Below are 22,977 nucleotides of genomic sequence, written 5' to 3' on the forward strand. Positions count from 1 at the left end.
CAGGCATCGTCAAACACGTCCAACACAGTGAAATGTGCTGAGCTGCTCCTGTGACTGGACAAAACATTAGAAACAATCATTAAATGAAATAATGAAACATTGTGCAGATGTAATGTTAAAGTGCTTTGTGCCACATTAGCACAGCATGTACTGACAGAGCAGTGCAAGCAGAACAAAGCAAATGAGCAAAGTGATGTAAACAGAGTAAGTGAACAGAGTGAGCAGAGTAATATCAGCAGTAATGAAGCAGCAGGATCAGTGCAGCAGCGTGTGACGTCATAATGAATCAGATATGATCTGAAATATGACAGTGAGACAAGAACATGATGTGAGGTCCTGTTTAAACCCTGATGGTGCTGCTATGAGGGGAGCACGTTCTGATGTAGGACTTGGACGGTCTGAGGATAGAAGCTCCTCTCTGTTTGTGTCCTGATGCTGCAGAAGCTTCTGCCTGATTGTAGGAGCTGAAGCAGCATCATCCCAGAGGTGAAGCTGCTCTGTGTGCAGACCTGAGGTCAGATTCCTCCAGGCTGATGTTCAGCATCTACAGAAACGTGTGGTTGTAGTTATTGCTGCTCTGTGTGCTGACAGCAGATACTCAGAACAAAGCGCTGCACACGTGTTCTTTACAAACATCTGTACATAGAAAACATGGATGATGGCAGTGAATGAACACGTTTCTGTCATTTGTTTCATTGGCTGCTTTTTTCTTCCTGTGTTCATGTGATGAATGTCTGACACATAAACAGGTTTGTAATCAAACATCACATCATCAGGGAGGCATCATGAAACAAAGTTACTGCTGGAGGCTGAACTCAGTTTGTAATGTTCAAAAATATCACTCAGATCATTTCAAAGCTTTTAGTTCTTCTTCTTCACTTCTGTAAAATAAGAGAAAGAAAATCAGAACCCAGAAGTTCACTTCCTGCTGACTGAACTCTTTCAAAATAAAGCTGAAAGCTCTGGATGTGACGCCGCTGCTCCACCACAGTTTTTAGAGGAGGTCAAAGGTCAGGTCAAAGTGATGGATCCCAAACTTCCAGTACATCCAGTGAAGGACATAATCAGCTCTGTGATGAAGGCTTTTACTGTGGAGTTTGTTGGCTGATCACTCTGTGTTTAATAAGACAGGAACAGCAAAGGAAACTTGGATTCTGAATTCAAACACAAGTTTCTCCACTTTGACTTTTCTCTGTGACCATCAGAGCTTCTGCACAGTGTCATCAAATCTGGATGTTTGTCACTGACAGTCAATGATTTTAGTGATAAAGAAATGTGTTCACAGAGGGAGGAAGAGGAAGAGGAGTGGTGTTTGTGAGGAGGAGCAGCTGTCCTGCTGTGCTTTGTGTCAGGACGTCCTGAAGGATCCAGTCTCTACCAGCTGTGGACACTGGTTCTGCAGACAGTGCATCTCCTCATACTGGGACCAGTCTGCTTCATCAGGAGACTCCTCCTGTCCCCAGTGTGGAGAAAGATCCAGAACCAGAGCTGGACTGCAGACAGCCAGTCAGAGCAGCTGTGTACAAAGTAAGACTGAACATCTGTCTGCTGATGGACTCAATTCTGAAAACTGGACTTCTTGTTGTTGTTCAGACATTGAAGAGTTTTCTTTCTGTTTTTCTTTCTTTCAGCAGATGTTGGTCTGCAGGAGGTTTTAGATGAACATAAGATCAGTCTGAGGAGGAGATGTGAACGTGTGACTGAAGGAAGTGATGAAACAGGAAGTAGAACCCTCCTCAACAGGATCTACACTGAGCTCTACATCACAGAGGGACAGAGTGAAGAGGTTCATACCCAACATGAGGTGAGGCAGCTGGAGACAGCTTCCAAGATGGACGCCCTCCATGACGCTCCAATCAGGTGCCAGGACATCTTTAAAGCCTTACCTGACCAACAGAGACCCATCAGAGTGGTTCTGACCAACGGCGTGGCTGGTGTTGGAAAAACCTTCTCAGTGCAGAAGTTCACTCTGGACTGGGCAGAGGGCTTGGAGAACCAACATGTCAGTGTGGTGGTTCTGCTTTCATTCAGGGAGCTGAACCTGATCAGAGATGAGCAGTACAGTCTTCTGGAGCTGCTCCATGTTTTCCATCCAACATTACAGAAGGTCACAGCAGAGAAGCTGGCTGTCTCTCAGCTTTTGTTCATCTTTGACGGCCTGGATGAAAGCAGACTTTCATTGAATTTCACCAACAGGAAGCTGCTGTCTGATGTCACACAGAAGTCATCAGTCAGCCAGCTGCTGACAAACCTCATCCAGGGGAATCTGCTTCCCTCGGCTCTCGTCTGGATAACTTCCCGACCTGCAGCAGCCAATCAGATCCCTCCTACGTGTGTCGACAGGCTAACAGAAGTACGAGGCTTCACTGACGCCCAGAAGGAGGAGTACTTCAGGAGGAGATTCAGTGATGAAGAGCTGTCCAGCAGAATCATCTCCCACATGAAGACATCCAGGAGCCTCCACATCATGTGTAGAATCCCAGTCTTCTGCTGGATCACTGCTACAGTTCTGGAGCACATGTTGACTACAGAGCAGAGAGGAGAGCTGCCCAAGACCCTGACTGACATGTACTCACACTTCCTGCTGGTTCAGACAAAGAGGAAGAAGAACAAGTACCACGAGGGACGTGAGACGAGTCCACAGGAGCTGACGGAGGCTGACAGGGAAGTTCTTCTGAAGCTGGGGAGGCTGGCGTTTGAACATCTGGAGAAAGGAAACATCATGTTCTACCAAGAAGACCTGGAGCAGTGTGGTCTGGATGTGACAGAGGCCTCGGTGTACTCAGGAGTTTGTACAGAGATCTTCAAAAGAGAGTGTGTGATCTTCCAGAAACCAGTCTACTGCTTTGTTCATCTGAGCATTCAGGAGTTTCTGGCTGCAGTCTACATGTTCCACTGTTTCACCAGCAGGAAGACAAAGGTGCTGAAGGACTTCCTGGGAAAAAAATACAAAGAGTCATCTCTGGATAAATTTTTGATGGAAACACTAATAAAATCCTTCAGGAGTAAAAATGGTCGTCTGGACCTGTTTGCTCGCTTCCTTCACGGCCTCTGTCTGGAGTCCAACCAGAGACTCTTAGGAGGTCTGCTGGGTCAGACAGAGATCAGTCCAGGAACCATCCAGAGAGTCATTAAGAATCTAAAAGAAAGGAAGACAACATCCTCTCCTGACAGAAGCATCAACATCTTCCACTGTCTGGTGGAGATGAACGACCTCTCAGTACATCAGGAGATCCAAGAGTTCCTGAAGTCAGAGAACAGATCAGAGAAGAAACTCTCTATGATCCACTGCTCAGCTCTGGCCTTCATGCTGCAGATGTCAGAGGAGGTTCTGGATGAGTTGGACCTGCAGAAGTACAACACAACAAAGGAGGGACAACTGAGACTGATTCCAGCTGTGAGGAACTGCAGAAAGGCTCGGTGAGTCCAGATGTGATCATTAATATTATCAATTAGTGATAGTTTAGTTACTCAGTCATAAACTGCAATAATTTCTTATTTGAGGTCACACTAGGGCTGGCACAAACAATTATGTTGATAGTCGACTAATCATCGCTGCCCTAGTTCACAGTTAATAGTTGTTTTCATGCTTTAAAAATGTTTTCTTTCTATCAGAACACTACATTTGTATTATTCTGGCAGAAACCTTGGTAGGAGAGTGCACCTTCACATGTATATGGGTGTGTAACTGAGTTTTTCACCACGTCGTCTGGTTTTAGTCTTACGCTGAGTTTGCAGTCTGACGTGTTTTATCTGTGTGCTGTTTCCACTCGGTCGTGTTCACACGGTGCAGCAGACAGTAATGAGAGTGTTGTTTATGTCTGTGCTGCTGTTGGTCTGTTAGCTTTGCTCCTTAGGAGAGAAGACTGAAGTGAAACTTTACAAAGAACGTGTTTGTAGTAAAGTGAAACTGTGTGAAACAGTGAAAGTGGTCCAAAGCAGCCTCTGTTTGTGCTTCTGATCACTGCTCTTTCTGTCTGATGTTATTCTCTTTATCTGGGTGTAACCGGGTCATAAATCCACATGTGTTCTAGGCACTGTTAATGCTAGCATGAATAGATCATTCTTGCTAGCTTGGAAGTTGTGGTGGGTCGAGCAAACCCTCGTCCCTGCTGTTTGTATTTGGTTGTTGGAGCTGGAGCGGGCAAGTTGTTTACTTGGAGGTCTTTGTTTCTTTTTACCTTTCATTGTCAGACACAACGCAGGAATACAACGGATTCACTTTCTTTATTTTTCCAACCAATTATTGAACGTGTGAACAATCACATTATCTGTGACATCATCACCATCAGCATATGTGCTCTAGTTCTCTAGTTTTTCTTTTCTCTGTACTAAAGAGCTGAGATGGACAGCAGTGTGCCAGCATACATCCAGAATTAGAGTCAAGCTGTGAGCTGTCACCTTTTGTGACTCCGCCCCTTTACAATAATTTTAATTGATTAAAATGGTTAGGGACAAATGCAGTCGCATGGCAGGATGCTGTAAACGGACCAAGCCTTAGTCAGGAACTGAGATAATCCATCCACAATATGAGGTTAGTCATTAATATACTGCTGCAGGGGCTGAGCTGTAGCTACATGTAAGGGTTTAAAAACTGAGCTTTAAAATAAACAGTGGTGATAAAAACTGAGAGAGGCCGACAGTGATCACTGACTGTTTTTAGGGGCTTGTTCAGATTAAATAGAACAAGATACAAAACATTAAAATATGTTATAAACACAACAGGCTTATTAAACAGAGCAGTTTGGGCCTGGAAGCAGGATTCATCACATCATCACTTAAAGACCGGATTGTACGAAGGTGGAACCATCGATAACCTCACATCTGTCCATTACAAGACATTTCATTTTGTACAAATCTTCCAGGTTTGTGTTTTTCCATCTGAGCAGACCTGCTTTCTGCACCATCCTTTCAGCAGCTTTATACGTTTCACCACACTGTGTAATGTGGCCCTAACAGTCCTCCATATAACAGAGACCCAGCAGTGACTGGTGAAGCCCAGTGTGAGGGTCTCTGTCTTTGAAATAAAGAGAGCTGGTGGTGAACGTGGTGGTGAGGGAATCACTGTGTTCTCCTGAGGTTGAACATTGGTCCGCCTCCCTGCTTCCTTTTTACTTAGACAGTTTCCACAGATCCTTGTTACTGACGTTCACCTGAGGGCCAGTTTGGAAGTCGCCACTCAGACCACAGTGCAGATGTTACACAGACACAGATTTGAAATCAAAGGATAAATATGTGTTAAAGATGTTTTGCATCACTTTATGAACGTCTCTCCAGTTTTTCTTAATATTCTTGCAATCCAAACATATGCTAGTGCTGTGCTGCCTCATAGCCACAGTTCCTCCAACATTCAGAGCCTCCATCATCATAATACACCTTTAGAGCTGGGTAATGGAAAAACGAACAAAGCTTTTCCAGCAGAATTCCTTCCATACATGTGATTTTGTGCCTTTCCAATGAAAAGAACAAATGTTTTGCCATTCTTCTTCTGCCACCACCAGACCCCCTCTTTGTCCCATCTTTATATACTTTGTTGACTGATTGTTAAAATCATGAAGACTTTTGTATAATTGTGAAATTACACCTTTCTTAATTTGTGACTTATAATTAGTGTGAATGCTTGAAAAGCATTCACAGTATTGTTCTTCTAATCTTTATTAGTGTGAATGCTTGTAAAAGCATTCACAGTATTGTTGTTGTAATCTTTATTATTAGTGTGAATGCTTGTAAAAGCATTCACAGTATTGTTGTTGTAATCTTTATTATTAGTGTGAATGCTTGTAAAAGCATTCACAGTATTGTTCTTCTAATTGTGTGGATGCCCTAAAGGGCTTCCACACTATTGTTTTCCTGTTTCTCTTTATTGTGTGGATGCCCTCAAGGGCTTCCACACTATTGAGTTCCTGTTTCTCTTTATTGTGTGGATGCCCTAAAGGGCTTCCACACTATTGAGTTCCTGTTTCTCTTTATTCTTTATTATTCCTCTAGTTGCTTCCGTATGTTTTTTGCCGATTAACTACTCCCTCAGTTTTCAGTCGATTTTCTCAGTTCAAATTCTAAACTGTTCTGCCCTTTCTGCTAATGCCAGCTATGACTTTTGGTGTTTATTACTATTATACTTTTTAAAATATTACACTTTTTTCCTTTAATTTGTCCCATTGAAATGAATGGGAAACTTCCACAATTCTGCTAAAACTTGCTTGTCTTTGAAACTTAACTACTTCCTCATGCTTTCACCTAGAAACTCCATTCAAACTTTAAAATGTTCTCAGATTATTGGGCTATTCCTGTCTGATTCAGCTTTTTCAGATCTTCTACTGTTTTAATCTTATCTCTCTTTAAGTTTTCAGTTGCAAAATTGTGATTTTTCAGAAAATACATGCGTTGCTATGGTTGCTATGCAATTAAGTCAGAGTGAGTGCTGGTCCGTTCTGAATTTTCTCTTCATGTCTAAACAACTTCTTGCTACTTGCTCAATTTCCACTCAACCCCCACAAATTATACATCAAAATGTAGGTATTTTTGCTGGCTTTCAGAAAATGTCACTAACATTCTTGTGGGATTTACACATTTTTTTGCAAATCTCTTCAGAGCAACACAAGGTCTGAAAACGCTCCATTGAAACTCTATGGAGAGTTTCTTCAAAATCAGCGCTGGATTTCTCTAATGAGAGGCATTTTCAAATCGTCATATCTCCTTAACGAAACAATGTTGAGACATGAGGCTTGTGCCAATATATCTTCAGACATCCCTGATGCTCACAATTCAAGAATTTTTTCCTCACCTATTACCGTTTGGCCATGAATTACACTTGTTTGAGGATAGGAAATTTGTCCCTCGCTCCAGATTTCAAACTCTGGAAACGAGGCACTTTTTTCTCTCGTCATATCTTTTTGATGGATTTCCACAGAGACCTGAAAATTCCCATGACTGTTCACCAAAGCCTGCTGTTTCTTACGGTGAAAGAATGATTTTGATGCTCCATATAGATTTAGAGCATCTTTTCAGACCGCCGCCCCCTTTCCAGGTGGCGCAATCAGTAATGACACGGCTCTGCAGCTCAAACGTCGTGGGTTCAATCCCACCTTGGTCCACGTTTTTTTTTTTCACTACAAATTTATACAGTATCACAGACCTGTAATTTATATTGCTAATTTATTACAATTCTGCAAAGTTTTATGATTTTAGCAGCTTTTCTAATATGGACCTCAGATTCTTGTTAACGCTCCATGGCAGAAACAAGTACACAGCCTGATGAAGCAGAAGGAGGCAGTACCTCTGATTGGTGAATTTGAGCAGAACCAGGTTGTTCTTTCATTTTATTTCTTTATTTATTTCACACATGGTTCAACAGTGTTTCTTTTTCTACATACAGAACCTTCTGCCTCTTTTCAGCAGAAATTCTGCTCATTCACCTCTTCTCTTGTGTTGGAGTGCCCTCTTGTGGCGCCTTTTGAGTAGTGCCTTAGTAAACGTGAACACTGCAAAGAAGTGGTATCAGACTGGTTTGTAGTGGAGGAATTTGTTGCCAGTTTCTTTCATCTTTAATCCGTATTCATGTTGTAATGTAGTAACTTTTGTGGCACAAATACCACAATATAGCAGAAACACTATGTTTTGGCACAAATACTTTGATTTGGTATACTTTAGCTTCTTCACCCCTTTTCAGCAAAATTTTCATTTTTTTCACCCCTTTTCAGCACAAATTCCATTTTTTTTGGGCTGTTTTCAGAAAAAAAAACTCTTTTCAGCAGAAACTCTGCTGATTCATCTCTTTTCAGCGCAAGTTTCTGCTGATTTACCTCTTTTCTGCAAAATTTTCAGCTTTTTCACCTCTTCTCAGCACAATTCTCAGCAGCTTCCGCTCATTTTAGCTGAATTGTCGGTCTCTCCTCCACTTTTTTGAGAGAATGAGTTTAGCTCAGTGAGATGAGTAGCTGCCTTGAGACCAGGAGGGCCAGGTTCGAATCCTGCTCAGGGTGAAATGTTTTTTTCACCACCATACAACTTTTTGCAACTTTTCATCTTTTTCCGCTTTTCAGCAGACAGCTTCAGCGTTAAGGCATCCACACAGCATTTTCGCAGGAAATGCAAATTTTTCTAGTTCTTTATTATTCCTGTTGCTTCCGTACGTTTTTCGGCACTTAACTACTCCTCCAGTTTTCAGCCGATTTTCTCAGTTCAAACTCTAAACTGTTCTGCCCTTTCTGCTAATTCCAGCTATGACTTTTGGTGTTTATTACTATTATACGTTTTAAAATATTACACTTTTTTCCTTTAATTTGTACGATTGAAATGAATGGAAAACTTCCACAATTTTGCTAAAACTTGCTTGTCTTTGAAACTTAACTACGTCCTCATGCTTTCACCTAGAAACTCCATTCAAATTTTAAAATGTTCTCAGATTATTGGGCTATTCCTGTCTGATTCAGCTTTTTCAGATCTTCTACCGCTTTAATCTTATCTCTCTTTAAGTTTTCAGTTGCAAAATTGTGATTTTTCAGAAAATACATGCGTTGCTATGGTTGCTATGCAATTAAGTCAGAGTGAGTGCTGGTCCGTTCTGAATTTTCTCTTCATGTCCAAACAACTTCTTGCTACTCGCTCAATTTCCACTCAACCCCCACAAATTATACGTCAAAACGTAGGTATTTTTGCTGGCTTTCAGACAATGTCACTATCTTTATTGTGAGATTTACCGGTTTTTTGCAATTTGCCTCGGAGTGACACAAGGTCTCAATACTCCCCATTCAAAGTCTATGGGGAGGTTTTGAAATTCAGAGCTGAAATTCTGTAACGGGAGGCATTTTCAAATCGCCATATCTCCTTAATAAAGCAAAGTTAGGACATGAGGCTTGTGCCAATATATCTTCAGACACTGCTGACACTCACAGTGGAAGCAGTTTTTACAATTATCTTACCGTTGAGCAATGAATTACGTTTGTTTGAGGGGTGGAAATCTGGCCTTCTCTCAGTCTTCAAACTCTGGAAATGAAGCCGTTTCTTCTCTCGTCATATCTCCGCAACGGAGGTAGAAAGAGCAATGAAAATCACAGTCAAAGTACACCAAAGTCCGCTGATTCACCCAGTATAAGAATTATGCTGCTAGCCCTCCTAGTTTTTGATTACACGACGTTTTGTAACTCCAAAAAACGGCGTTTTTCACCTCTCACCGCGATCTATTTTCTGACTGCCCAAGTATCTGTCTTTCAGACCGCCGCCCCCTTTCCAGGTGGCGCAATCAGTAATGACACGGCTCTGCAGCTCAAAGGTCGTGGGTTCAATCCCACCTTGGTCCACGTTTTTTTTTTTCACTACAAATTTATACACTATCACAGACCTGTAATTTATATTGCTAATTTATTACAGTTGGTCGAGAGCATCCTGACCAACTGTATAACAGTCTGGTACGGGAACTGCTCTGCCTCGGACCGGAAGGCGTTGCAGAGGGTCGTGAAAACTGCCCAGCGCATCGCCGGAGCACCACTTCCTGCCATAAAGGACATCTACAGGAAGCGGTGTCTGAAAAGGGCTGGGAAAATCATCAGAGACCCCAGTCACCCATCACATGGACTCTTCACCCTCCTGCCCTCTGGGAGGCGCTACAGGAGCCTCCGGACTAAGACCACCAGGTACCGGAACAGCTTCTTCCCCACAGCTGTCAGACTCCTGAACTCTGCCTCCTGACATCTGACCCACGTTAAACTCATGGACTGAACATACACACACCCACAACCACTAGCACTTTACCACTACTGTATAGTTCTGTGTAGATAATCATTCTGTACATACGATAATTTTTAATCCCACAACTGTTTATAACTTACATAGTTCACATTCTGTATAACTGTATATCTCAGATTTCTGTATAGTTTTTATTTCATATTTATATCCTGTTCATAGCCTGTACATAGCTTGTACTCACTACAGCCTGTACATACTTATAGTTATAGAATATTCATAACATACTTCACACTGTGTACATTATAACATACCATAATAGACCCATTTCTGTAATATACTTACACATCTCTATTATTGCTAATTTATATTGTAATATATCTATATCACGACTAAAGCACTTTCTGGATGGATGCAAACTGCATTTCGTTGCCCTGTACCTGTGACATGTGCAATGACAATAAAGTTGAATTCTATTCTATTCTATTCTATTCTATTCTATTCTATTCAATTCTGCAAAGTTTAATGATTTTAGCAGCTTTTCTAATATGGACCTCAGATTCTTGTTAACGCTCCATGGCAGAAACAAGTACACAGCCTGATGAAGCAGACAGAGGCAGTACCTCTGATTGGTGAATTTGAGCAGAACCAGGTTGTTCTTTCATTTTATTTCTTTATTTATCTCACACATGGTTCAACAGTGTTTCTTTTTCTTTTCTTTTTTTTTCTTTTTTTTTCTTTTTTTTATTAAACCTGTCCCGTTTGGTTCTTTTGCCATCAGAATTATTGTCTAAAGGCGAAGAAAGATGCCCAACGGATTTACTTTACCAAATGGACCATCCCAGCCTTGCCGTAATGGTCCATTTGATTCACCTTTTATTGTTTATTTTATTTTCACTTGCTGAATACGGGACAGACTTGACTGGTGGAAAGAAAGGGGAGAAAGAAAGAGGGGAAGAGAAAAAAAAAAAAAAAAAAAAAAAAAAAAACCTGAGAAGAGGGACGGGGAAAAAGGGCAAAAAACAAAAACCAACAGAATAAGCAGACAAAAAATACATATATCGATCACCTGGATCACCTGTTGAGAAAGAAAAAAGAAAGCAAGCAGAAGAAAACGAGAGTAATAAACAAGATCACAATGATATATGGGAATATGACAGTAAATACTAAATATTAAACATTATTGTGCAGCACGTGAGATCGACAGCGCACAGTGTGCTTTGAGGTAGGAGCCAAAAAAGGTGTAGTTTGTGTGTGTGATCACCCGTGTGTGCACCTGTGAGCATGAACGCGCTTGTTTTTAAAAGGTTCCTTCATGTAATGATCTGCTAGAGGGTGTGGGGGGCCACTGCCCCGTCCTCCAGGGCATGAAGCAGGTATGGAGGAGATCAAAACTCCAGACATCCAGAGGCCCCCAGAACACAAGAGACCAAGGAAGACCAACAGAGGGGCAGCCGCGCCACTATCCCAGAAAGAGCTGAGGAGAGTCCCAGATGAGGGGTCACTCAGCAGCCGCGGAGCAGAAGCCGCGGAGGGCTGCAGTGACGTGCCCGTGAGCTCTGCCGGCAGCCAGCTGTGCCTGAGTGACCGAGCCCCGGGCCGAGAGGCCAAGGGCACCCCATCCCCGAAGTGGCCCGAGCGAGCCCCAGGCTCCATGCCCCGATAAGCAGCCGCCAAGGAGTGAGCCGGTGGGTACCTGGGCGCCCACCCCCGGACACAAAGAACCACCAACGCACCGATGTCTGAGGGCGTCTGCCACCGGCAGGGGAAGTGGTGGGGGAGATGGGCCTCCAAACCTTGGAGGGCCTGAGATGTCCCCAGAGAGGTGGCGTCTGATACCCAACCTGACATATAGACACAGACAAACAGGCACACACAGATACAAACATCTATTCCCACCCTCATGCTCTCATATACAATTACTCAACACTCACCCAACGTGGAGACAGACATAGAGAGACACTGTACACACAATCACACTCCCCAAGCGTACTCTAAGCCCCGGGTCTAGGTACCCTTGCCCCTGGAGGGGGAAACTGCGCCCAGACCCAGGTGGTGTTACCCTTTTCCCTGCGGTGGGGAGAAGCAGACTGCCCCGACTCCGCAGCAGCAGGGAGGCCCCACATTCCAGACCCCAGTCGGACGGCCAACTCCTCCTCCTAGCCCCCCCGCTCCAGCAGGCCGCAGAGAACGGGGGTGTAGGAAGACTCCAAACCTCCCTCCACCCGCTCATATGTAGTGTTGATGTATGTGTGTTCTAAGGTGCATTTAAAACCCAGGAGGGCATGGAGCTACCTGCCAGAGCAGCAGGTAAGCGTATAGCCCCTCCTGCTAGCCCTCAATGTCTACGTGTATTTAAAATTGAGAGGTGGGCAACGACGCCAGGGGTGAAGTGTACACCCTGATGGTAATTTGGAATCCGTGTAGCGTGCCCACCCCCAAGATCCTATATGTATGTGTAATGAGAGTGTGAGTAATGTGAATGTCTAAGTTGTGGGATAAAATTGAGGCAGAGGCAGCCAGAAGGGGACAGAGGGGGGGGATGTCTCCTCTGCACCCTGGTGACACACCCCTACCCCAAGGCCCTGCATGTGTGGGTGATTGTGGTGGAGCGGGAAGAGGGAGGCAGCTGGAGATGGGGAGGGAAGGAAGGGAGGGGCAAGTGACCCCTCCCTGGGGCCAGCTCCCCCGCTGACCCCAGTAGGCGCCCCCATACTCTGCAACCCGCCAGGGAAAGGGGGGCCCAGGCCCATCCGGACCGGGGCCCAGTGCAGCAACGCCGCCCGGCCCCACAGAGCCCGGGACAGTCCACCTGACCCCACCACAGAGAAAACTGCACCCACCCCATCATCCACTCATCTTCCAGACTACACAAGACAATAGACGCCCAGGCTGAGATCTTCCTCCACCTCTCCTGTATCTCCCCCTCCTGCAGAGAGAGTTCCTGAAGAGAGGAAATCTCCTGCAGGATTTGACAACCTCCCCCACCAGTTGAAGAGCCCCCAGGTGGTTCGATGCACAGGCGGCACCCTGCGCCAGGACTGGGCCCCCATACACCCACCCGCCCACAACCCCGGCAACACACCAACCAGGACCCAAGCCCCTGAGGCTTGGCCAGGGCCCCAGCCCAGAGACGGAGTGCCCCCAGAACCTCACGCCCATCCCGGACCCACCCAGGGGCAGCCAGGCTACCAGGTCAGTAACCCACGTCCGTCAGGACAGACCCTCCCCTAGCCCTGCTGCACGCAGCCACGAGGAAACCGTCACCTAAGAGCCAACAGAGCCCCTAATTGGCCATGACCGCTACCCCGGTTGAGCCCCCCAAGGAAGATGCTCCCGGGGAACCCCCTGATGCCCTAAGCCTGTCCCTACCCCCACACCTATCACAACAGTGAAGGTGGGACCAAACGAAGACCCCCCACCCCCACTAGGTGATGGAGCTGATCAAAGGAGCCCAGAGCAATTGATCTGATGTGGTGGCAGAGGCTGTATCAAGACTAATGTAATCTAATAGATAATTTCTATATTGGTTAGAATTAAGATTATTTTTATTTTTCCAGTTCATGAGGACTGTTTTCTTGGCTATGCATAGGGCAGTGAAAACCATATGGGCTATATTCTTTTCCGGAGTGACATTATCTAAGCTGCCCAACAAACATACTAAAGGGGAAGTTGGAATGTTACATTTCAGACACTTTGATAAGTCTTCACATATCTCGCGCCAAAACTTCTGAACTGGTGGACAGAACCAAAGAGCGTGGATATAATTGTCCGGTGAATTGGTTTTGCAGTGTGAGCAGTTGTTGGTAGACGTAAAGCCCATCTTGAACATCCGATGGCCTGTATAGTGCACTCTATGTAGCATTTTGTATTGAATTAATTGAAGACTGGGATTTCTAATTAGATGAAAGGTTTTTAAGCAAATCTGAGACCAGAAGTTTTGGTCAAAGTTAACTGATAAATCCGCTTCCCATTTTGCAATAGGAAGTGATATTGATTCATCTGTTTTAGAAAGCATTCTGTATATTTTGGATAGTAATTTGGGGGTTTTAAGAGTAAGAAATTGAACCACACTTGGTGGCGTTTGTAGTTCAACTTGACCCGGTTTAAATCTCTTTTTTATTATGGATTTAATTTGTTGATATTCTAAAAATCTTTTCTTGTTGATCCCATATTGTGTAACTAGTCTGTCAAATGAAATAAATTCTGTTCCTTCTAGTATATGTTCTAAATATTTGATTCCTTTACTACTCCAATCTGAAAAGTTTATCATATTATTGTTTTGTAATATGTCAGGGTTGTTCCAGATAGGTGTACGTTTGCATGGGATTAATGAAGACTCTGTCAACTTCAGAAACTCCCACCACGCTGTCAGAGAAGAGCTGATGTTGATGCTTTTGAAGCATTCATGTCGTTGGATGTTTGAGCTGATAAATGGTAGATCTGAAATCTCTAGATTATTGCAAAATGCTTGTTCTACATCTAGCCAAGGTTCATCTAAGAGGGTATGTTTTTGCCATCCTGAGATAAACTGAAGCCTGTTGGCTAAGAAGTAGTGCTGAAAGTTAGGTAGTTCTAATCCTCCTTTATCCTTGGTCTTTTGTAGTGTTTTTAAGCTTATACGTGGGGGCTTATTTTTCCAAAGGAATTTGGACATATATGAATCTAGAGATCTGAACCAATCTTGCGGCGGTTTAGTTGGGATCATTGAGAATAAATAATTTATTTTTGGTAAGACCATCATTTTTATAGCGGCAACCCTTCCCATGAGTGATATGGGTAGATATTTCCACCTAGCCAGATCACCTTCTACCTTCTTTAAAAGTGGGATATGGTTTAATTTAGTTAGATCTGCAAGCTTGGGAGATACATTAATACCTAAATATTTTATATTTCCCGATTGCAGTGGAGTAGAAGAGGAATTATGGAAGGAGCAATTAATCGGAAGGACTGTAGATTTTGACCAGTTAATTGAGTAATCTGATATTCTTGCAAAAGAGTTTATCAGTTCAATCACCCCAGAGATATTGGTTTGTGAATTTTGGAGAAAGAGTAACACATCATCCGCATAAAGGCTGATTTTATGTTCCACGTTCTTGCATTTTATGCCCTTAATTACTGAATTCTGTCTAATTGCTGCTGCTAGTGGTTCGATAAAAATTGCAAACAGTGAAGGGGAGAGTGGGCATCCCTGCCTGGTGCCCCTCAGGAGACAGAAGCTGGAGGATGTCTGGTCATTTGTTCTGACACAAGCTGTTGGGGAATTATATAATATTTTTAACCAGTTGATGAAAGAAGATCCAAAACCAAATTTGTATAAAGTTGCAAATAGAAATTTCCAGTTAACTTTGTCAAACGCTTTTTCTGCATCTAAAGAAAATATTGTAGTTTCAAGGTTTTTACTGTATGAGTAGTCTATCAAATTAAGTAATCTACGTGTATTTGTTGATGAGTGCCTACCTTTTATGAAACCAGTTTGGTCAGGATGAATTAAGAGGGGGGTTATTTTCTCTAGTCTCTTCGAGAGAGCTTTGCAGATTATTTTGAGGTCTACATTTATAAGGGATATTGGACGATAGCTTGAGGGATATACAGGGTCTTTGCCTGGTTTTAGCAGGAGATTAATGTTTGCAGAATTCATATTTGATGGAAGTCTGCCATTTTCTTTGATTTCCAACAACGTTCTGTAAAAAACTGGTGCTAGAACCATCCAGAATTCTTTGTAGAATTCTGCAGGAAAGCCATCTGGGCCTGGAGCCTTATTATTGGGCATACTTATCAGGGCTTCCTGGAGTTCACCTGGTGTCAGTAGCGAATCTAGTGCCATTGCTTGAGTGTCTAATAATTTTGGGAGAGTTATGTTGTCTAAAAACTGATCAATTTCCTTTTTAGATGGGTTTATTTGTGGTGAATACAACGTTTTATAGAAATCCCTGAAAATGTTGTTTATTTGTTTCGGGTCATATACTGTGTTCCCAGATGAATCTTGAACAGCACATATAGTTGTTTTTTCTTTATTTATTTTTAGCTGGTTTGCTAGAAATTGACCGGATTTATTACTATGTTCATAATTTTGTAAGCGTAGTCTTTGTACTAAGAATTTTGTTTTTTTATCAATTATCTCATTTAATTCTAGTTTTGTTTTGCGTATTTTGTTCAATGTTTCCTGATCTTGGTGAGACGCGTAGGCTTCTTCTAGGGATTTGATGGTTTTTTCTAATTCCTGAATATTTTTGTTTTCTTCTTTCTTTTTATGTGATGAGAAAGAAATTATTTTACCTCTCATCACAGCTTTCCCTGCTTCCCATAGAACAGAAGCTGATGTTCCGGGAGTGTCATTAAAGTCTAAATATGAAGTCCACTCTTTTTTAAAATATTTAATAAAGTCTTCATCTTTAAGCAGTGATGTATTAAATCTCCAGTTTTTACTTGGCGTAGTATTATTCTTGTGCATTAGTGTTAAAGATACAGGAGCATGATCGCTGACAGCTATAGGATGAATCTCAGTGTCTGAAATGTCACTCAGCAGTGAGCTGCTGACCAAAAAATAATCCAGACGAGAGTAGGAGTGATGAACATGTGAGAAGAAAGAATATTCCTTACTGTTGGGGTGAAGGGAGCGCCATGCATCGCAAAGACCAAAGTCGCTCATATACTGTTTGATTATATTTGTGGACTGCCAATTACGCTGAGTTCCTGCTGTATTGAGCCTATCCATTTCTTCATTTAGTCCAAGGTTGAGGTCGCCTCCAAGAACAAGTGTGCCATCTAAGTGTTCAGAGAGTGCACTGAAAAAACTGTGAAAAAATGAGGGATCATCAACATTTGGACCATATACACTTACAATACATAGCTTTTTATCACATATAGATAGTTTAATGATTAAGAATCTGCCCTCTGGATCTATAACTGTATCGAGTACTGTGAAATTAATATTTTTATGTATTAAAATTGCTACTCCCCTTTGTCTAGAATTATAACAAGCTGAGAACACATTAGGAAACTCAGGTGTTTTAAGTTCATTCGAACCTTTAAGAGGTCTGTGGGTCTCTTGTAAAAGGACAACATCTGCCTGTAGTTTTTTGAGTTGGTTAAATATTTTTAACCTCTTTTCTCTGGAGCCAGCTCCATTTACATTCCATGTAACGAATCTTAGTTCACCCATAGATATGTTTGTATAACTAGGGGTGTATGCTGTGTGTGTGGCTTAGACAGGTGGAGAGAATACATCACCAGTTCATAAATAAAGAGAAGGAGAGAGAGAAAAAATGCGTGGCGAGATGCTCCCTGAGTCTGATTATCTGAGTGCATATTTACTAATATGAGTAGTACGCTTGACTTAAGTGTGTGTATCCTATACTGTGTGCGCTGTCTGTCTGATGTAAATGTGCTGCCGTTGAGCGCATGATTGTGCGTGATCGTGCTGTGCGTATGTGTCGAAATAAAGTTTGTGGATGAGTCTGGAAGCAGGTGATCGAAGCAGTGAAAGAAATAAAGAAAGAAACCAAGTACAAGGGTGAGCAGCATAAAAACAGGAGGGGGAAAAAGAGAGGAAAAAAAACGAGAAGGAGAGAAAAACAATAGCAAAAAAAACAAACAAAAAAAACAAACAAACCCTGAAACATTCCAATCATACCGTTGACGGAGAGTGACGGTGTTAATTCTGCTATGAAATTAAGATGAGCCGATTTGATACTGGTAAGTTAAACAGATGTTAATGTTAAGTTAATGCAAGTTGGTGTGAGTGGATAGGGAAAGGGTGTAGCGGATTCTTATCTGGTGTGAAGTTAATACAGCCACGGAGTGATGTCGGGGTCGCGGTGGAGCTGTCCGTCCACGTACAGCCGGTCCACAGCGATGACAGCGCGGGAGCCCTTCTGGATGAAGCTGCGTCGGATTGGGAACAGGACCCTGCGTCGTTCCAGGATCTCTTTGGGGAACTGGTCGTTCACGCTGAAGTCCGTTCCTTTTAATTCCCTCCCGCGGCTTTTCACCTGTTCCTTTTGTTTGAAGTGGCCAAATTTGGCCACAATAGGACGTGGTCTCCCGGCCGGCGTCCTCACGGCCCCCAAGCGATGCACTCTATCGAAGGCAATGTTCTTTACGGTGTCCTCCGGCAGCTTCAGGTGGATTTTAATGAAGCTTTTCACCGTTGCCTCTGCATCCTCTCCGGCAGATTCTGGAATGCCGGAAAATACAAGGTTGTCACGCATGCTACGGGCTTGTAGATCGATAACTGACTCTTTTATTTTTTTATTTTCAGTGTTTAGCTGGGTCACATTATCGGTGAGAGATTTGACCGACTCCCGTAGCGTGGCATTTTCAGCGGCAAGCGTTTCCACTTGCTGCTGGCTGAACTCCAGGGATTCTCGCAGAGATTTAAATTCCCGGTGTAAAATCTCCACCAGGGACAGCCTCGCATCGAAACTGGACAATCGTTGGTCGATTGACTCCAGGATGTCTGCAATGTCTTTGCCGGCAGGTGATGTTGTGCCGGGGGAGTCTGCCGGGCGACATCTCTTCGATGACGGTGTCTCAATTTTGGCCGGGGAAGATGCACTCTGGGCCTTCTTCATGACTAAATCTTGGAAACAGCGGTCGATGTAATCTTGGAGAGCGTCTAAACTCTCCCCGTTGTCCTCCAGGGTGTTAGGGATGATAGGACAGATGTTGTTAGTTATGTGACAATTGATTATTATATTTGGTAATGCTAAAGCTTAAAGAAACTTTGTTCAGTTCTAAACTACCATTCACTTAAATTTTCCGCCAAAATCTCCGGCGTCTGACGTCAGTTACAGCATGTGTCGCTTACCTTGTCCGTCACTTCCGTCACTTACCTTCCGTCCTCTGCTCTCCATCTGTTTCTTTTTCTACATACAGAACCTTCTGCCTCTTTTCAGCAGAAATTCTGCTCATTCACCTCTTCTCTTGTGTTGGAGTGCCCTCTTGTGGCGCCTTTTGGGTAGTGCCTTAGTAAACGTGAACTCCAAAGAAGTGGTATCAGACTGGTTTGTAGTGGAGGAATTTGTTGCCAGTTTCTTTCATCTTTAATCCGTATTCATGTTGTAATGTAGTAACTTTTGTGGCACAAATACCACAATATGGCAGAAACACTATGTTTTGGCACAAATACTTTGATTTGGTATACTTTAGCTTCTTCACCCCTTTTCAGCAAAATTTTCATTTTTTTCACCCCTTTTCAGCACAAATTCCATTTTTTTGGGCTGTTTTCAGAAAAAAAAACTCTTTTCAGCAGAAACTCTGCTGATTCATCTCTTTCCAGCGCAAGTTTCTGCTGCTTTGCCTCTTTTCTGCAGAAATTCTGCTGATTTACCTCTTCTCTGAAAAATTTTCAGCTTTTTCACCTCTTCTCAGCACAATTCTCAGCAGCTTCCGCTCATTTTAGCTGAATTGTCGGTCTCTCCTCCACTTTTTTGAGAGAATGAGTTTAGCTCAGTGAGATGAGTAGCTGCCTAGGTTCGAATCCTGCTCAGGGTGAAATGTTTTTTTCACCACCATACAACTTTTTGCAACTTTTCATCTTTTTCAGCTTTTCAGCAGACAGCTTCAGTGTTAAGGCATCCACACAGCATTTTCGCAGGAAATGCAAATTTTTCTAGTTCTTTATTATTCCTGTTGCTTCCGTACGTTTTTCGGCACTTAACTACTCCTCCAGTTTTCAGCCGATTTTCTCAGTTCAAACTCTAAACTGTTCTGCCCTTTCTGCTAATTCCAGCTATGACTTTTGGTGTTTATTACTATTATACGTTTTAAAATATTACACTTTTTTCCTTTAATTTGTCCCATTGAAATGAATGGAAAACTTCCACAATTTTGCTAAAACTTGCTTGTCTTTGAAACTTAACTACGTCCTCATGCTTTCACCTAGAAACTCCATTCAAACTTTAAAATGTTCTCAGATTATTGGGCTATTCCTGTCTGATTCAGCTTTTTCAGATCTTCTACCGTTTTAATCTTATCTCTCTTTAAGTTTTCAGTTGCAAAATTGTGATTTTTCAGAAAATACATGCGTTGCTATGGTTGCTATGCAATTAAGTCAGAGTGAGTGCTGGTCCGTTCTGAATTTTCTCTTCATGTCTAAACAACTTCTTGCTACTCGCTCAATTTCCACTCAACCCCCACAAATTATACATCAAAACGTAGGTATTTTTGCTGGCTTTCAGACAATGTCACTATCTTTATTGTGAGATTTACCGTTTTTTTTGCAATTTGCCTCGGAGTGACACAAGGTCTGACAACTCCCCATTCAAAGTCTATGGGGAGGTTTTGAAATTCAGAGCTGAAATTCTGTAACGGGAGGCATTTTCAAATCGCCATATCTCCTTAATAAAGCAAAGTTAGGACATGAGGCTTGTGCCAATATATCTTCAGACACTGCTGACACTCACAATGGAAGCAGTTTTTACAATTATCTTACCGTTGAGCAATGAATTACGTTTGTTTGAGGGGTGGAAATCTGTCCTCCTCTCAGTTTTCAAACTCCGAAAATGAAGCTGTTTCTTCTCTCGTCATATCTCCGCGACGGAGGTAGAAAGAGCAATGAAAATCACAGTCAAAGTACACCAAAGTCCGCTGATTCACCCAGTACAAGAATTATGCTGCTAGCCCTCCTAGTTTTTGAGTTGCACGACGTTTTGTAACTCCAAAAAACGGCGTTTTTCGCCGCTCACCGCGATCTAATTCTGACTCCTCAAGTGTCTGTGTTTTAGACGCCCGCCCCCTTTCCAGGTGGCTCAATCAGTAATGACACGGCTCTGCAGCTCAAAGGTCGTGGGTTCAATCCCACCTTGGTCCACATGTTTTTTTTCACTACAAATGAGTAGTGCAAAAACATACTATGTCTGCAACATCACAGTATATCTGTTATGTTATAGTATTACTACTAAGTCACAGTATTTCTGCCAATTCGTAGTATTCGTACTAAATCATACTACTCGTGCCAAATCATAGTATTCAAATCAAAATATAGTATTTGTACCAAAGCACTGTATTTGTACGAAGTATAGTATTTCTTCCAAATCATAGAATTACTGCAATTTCATAGTAATTTTGAGGAATCCCTTTTGTTATAGTATTACTTCTAAGTCATAGTATTTCTGCTTTGTCATAGTATTTGTACTGAAACATAGTATTTCTGCAAAATCATAGTATTACTGCTATTTCATAGTATTTGAGTGAAATTACAGTGTTTCTGCAAAAACATTGGTTGGTATTGGTTTTAGTTACCTTTAGCGTATGTGCTAATTAGCGATAGCTATGGCAGCCCAGTTATTTTATTGTTTTGGGCTTGTTCCTGCTTTGTTTTTTTCCCCCTGCAAATTTATGTGAATTTGTACACTGTAATATCGCTGTATTACGTAATGGCTAAGTAGGAGGCTGACTGTTACTAAGTGCATCAGTGTACATAGGTCATCTCTTGTGTTGGAGTGCCCTCTTGTGGCGCCTTTTGGGTAGTGCCTTAGTAAACGTGAACACTGCAAAGAAGTGGTATCAGACTGGTTTGTAGTGGAGGAATTTGTTGCCAGTTTCTTTCATCTTTAATCCGTATTCATGTTGTAATGTAGTAACTTTTGTGGCACAAATACCACAATATGGCAGAAATACTATGTTTTGGCACAAATACTTTGATTTGGTATACTTTAGCTTCTTCACCCCTTTTCAGCAAAATTGTCATTTTTTTCACCCCATTTTAGGAGTTTTTCTAATATGGACCTCAGATTCTTCTTAACGCTCCATGGCAGAAATACAGACAAGTACACAGCCTGATGAAGCAGACAGAGGCAGTACCTCTGATTGGTGAATTTGAGCAGAACCAGATTGTTCTGCCTCTTTTCAGCAGAAATTCTGCTCATTCACCTCTTTTCAGCGCAACGTCCTGCTTCTTTCCCTCTTTTCTGCAGAAATTCTGCTGAGTCACCTCTTTTCTGCAAAATTTTCAGCCTTTTCACCTCTTATCAGCACAATTCTCAGCAGCTTCTGCTAATTTCAGCAGAATTGTCCGTCTCTCCACCTCTTCTTTGTAAGAATGACTTTGGCTCAGGAAAATGAATAGCCGCCTTGAGACCAGGAGGGCCAGGTTCGAATTCTGCTCAGGACAATGTTTTTTTTCACCACCATGCAACTTTTCATCTTTTTCAGCTTTTCAGCAGACAGCTTCAGCGTTAAGGCATCCACACAGCATTTTCGCAGGAAATGCAATTTTTTCTAGTCTTTATTTTTATCTATTCCGTACGTTTTTTGGCATCTAACTCCTTCAAAACCGTTCAACTTAGAAAAACCATTCAAACACCGTTAGATTCCTCTTCTTTTGGACATGACTGCTTCTATTTTTCTCATTTATAACATTTATATTTTTAAAATTATTCAACTTTTTTCAACAAAAATTTCCCATGTATTTCAATGGGGAGACCCTTCAAATTCTCCTTCAACTTACTCCTCTTTAAACTGTATCTACTTCCACATACATTGACGTAGAGCCACCATTCAAACTTTAAAACGAAGACAAGACATTCAACTATTCAACTTGTATTTATCTTTTCAATATCTATTATACTTTTTCTTCAGTTCCAGTTTAAGTTTCATGATGTTTTTTTCACCCGTTTCAGAGTTTATAATGGGTGTGTATGGGACGCAATGTTGCCGCTAGAGTGAGACAGCTCAACTGCTAGAGTGAGAGGAGGAAAAAAAATTAATCTTAAAATCTTTTTTAAAACTGCTGCTGTGTCCGCGGCGTTTGGTCTACAGGAATGATTTTACCCTCAAAACGTAGCCATCGCTGTCGTCTTTCATCCAATGTGTTTACTATTGTCCTAGGTGTTATGGTTCTTTCATAAATGTCACCAATGCACAGCCTCCTCCCTCCAACTCTTCCATAGACTCTAATGTTAAAATGGCTCAGAAGGTTCGTTTGAAAATCAGAAGTACAGGCTGTCTTTACACTGTCACCATGTCCATATAATAAACTCCACAGGCATGAAAACTGAGACTTTGGTAGACTGGACATTGCTGCCGCTCACGGTGAAAGAATTATGTCGATATGACTTGTACTTTTCATTTGGGAATGATTTGTTTCGGGCTGACTTTTCTGTTCATTTTAAGCAGCAAAAGTGAGGTGCATGTCTGTGTGCGTGTGTATGGAGCCATTGGGTGCAGTCACTATAGCAACCAGGCTCACACCTGCCTGCCTAACGAGCTCTGTCTCTCACTCTGCCAAGATTCATCTTAAACACTTCTCTTTCAACTGCTGCTGTGTCCACAGTGTTTGCTCTACAGCCA

The 22,977-nt window shown here is 42.3% G+C and overlaps 1 protein-coding gene across 17 annotated transcripts in view; it reads left to right on the forward strand.

The window, feature by feature from the left end:
- LOC109201101 (NACHT, LRR and PYD domains-containing protein 12) overlaps positions 1-22,977 on the forward strand; it is a 79,531-nt gene that overhangs the window by 13,561 nt on the left and 42,993 nt on the right. For 14 of the 17 annotated variants that reach the window (XM_025903302.1, XM_025903339.1, XM_025903347.1 and 11 more), the window contains 2 exons: positions 1,286-1,527; positions 1,632-3,420. In XM_025903302.1, coding sequence (XP_025759087.1) covers positions 1,286-1,527; positions 1,632-3,420 — 2,031 coding nt within the window. The remainder of the gene's footprint in view (positions 1-1,285; positions 1,528-1,631; positions 3,421-22,977) is intronic. The other 3 variants (XM_025903304.1, XM_025903305.1, XM_025903309.1) reach the window with 3 other exon arrangements.

Source organism: Oreochromis niloticus, linkage group LG3 (assembly GCF_001858045.2).
Source record: "Oreochromis niloticus isolate F11D_XX linkage group LG3, O_niloticus_UMD_NMBU, whole genome shotgun sequence".
NCBI lineage: Eukaryota > Metazoa > Chordata > Actinopteri > Cichliformes > Cichlidae > Oreochromis > Oreochromis niloticus.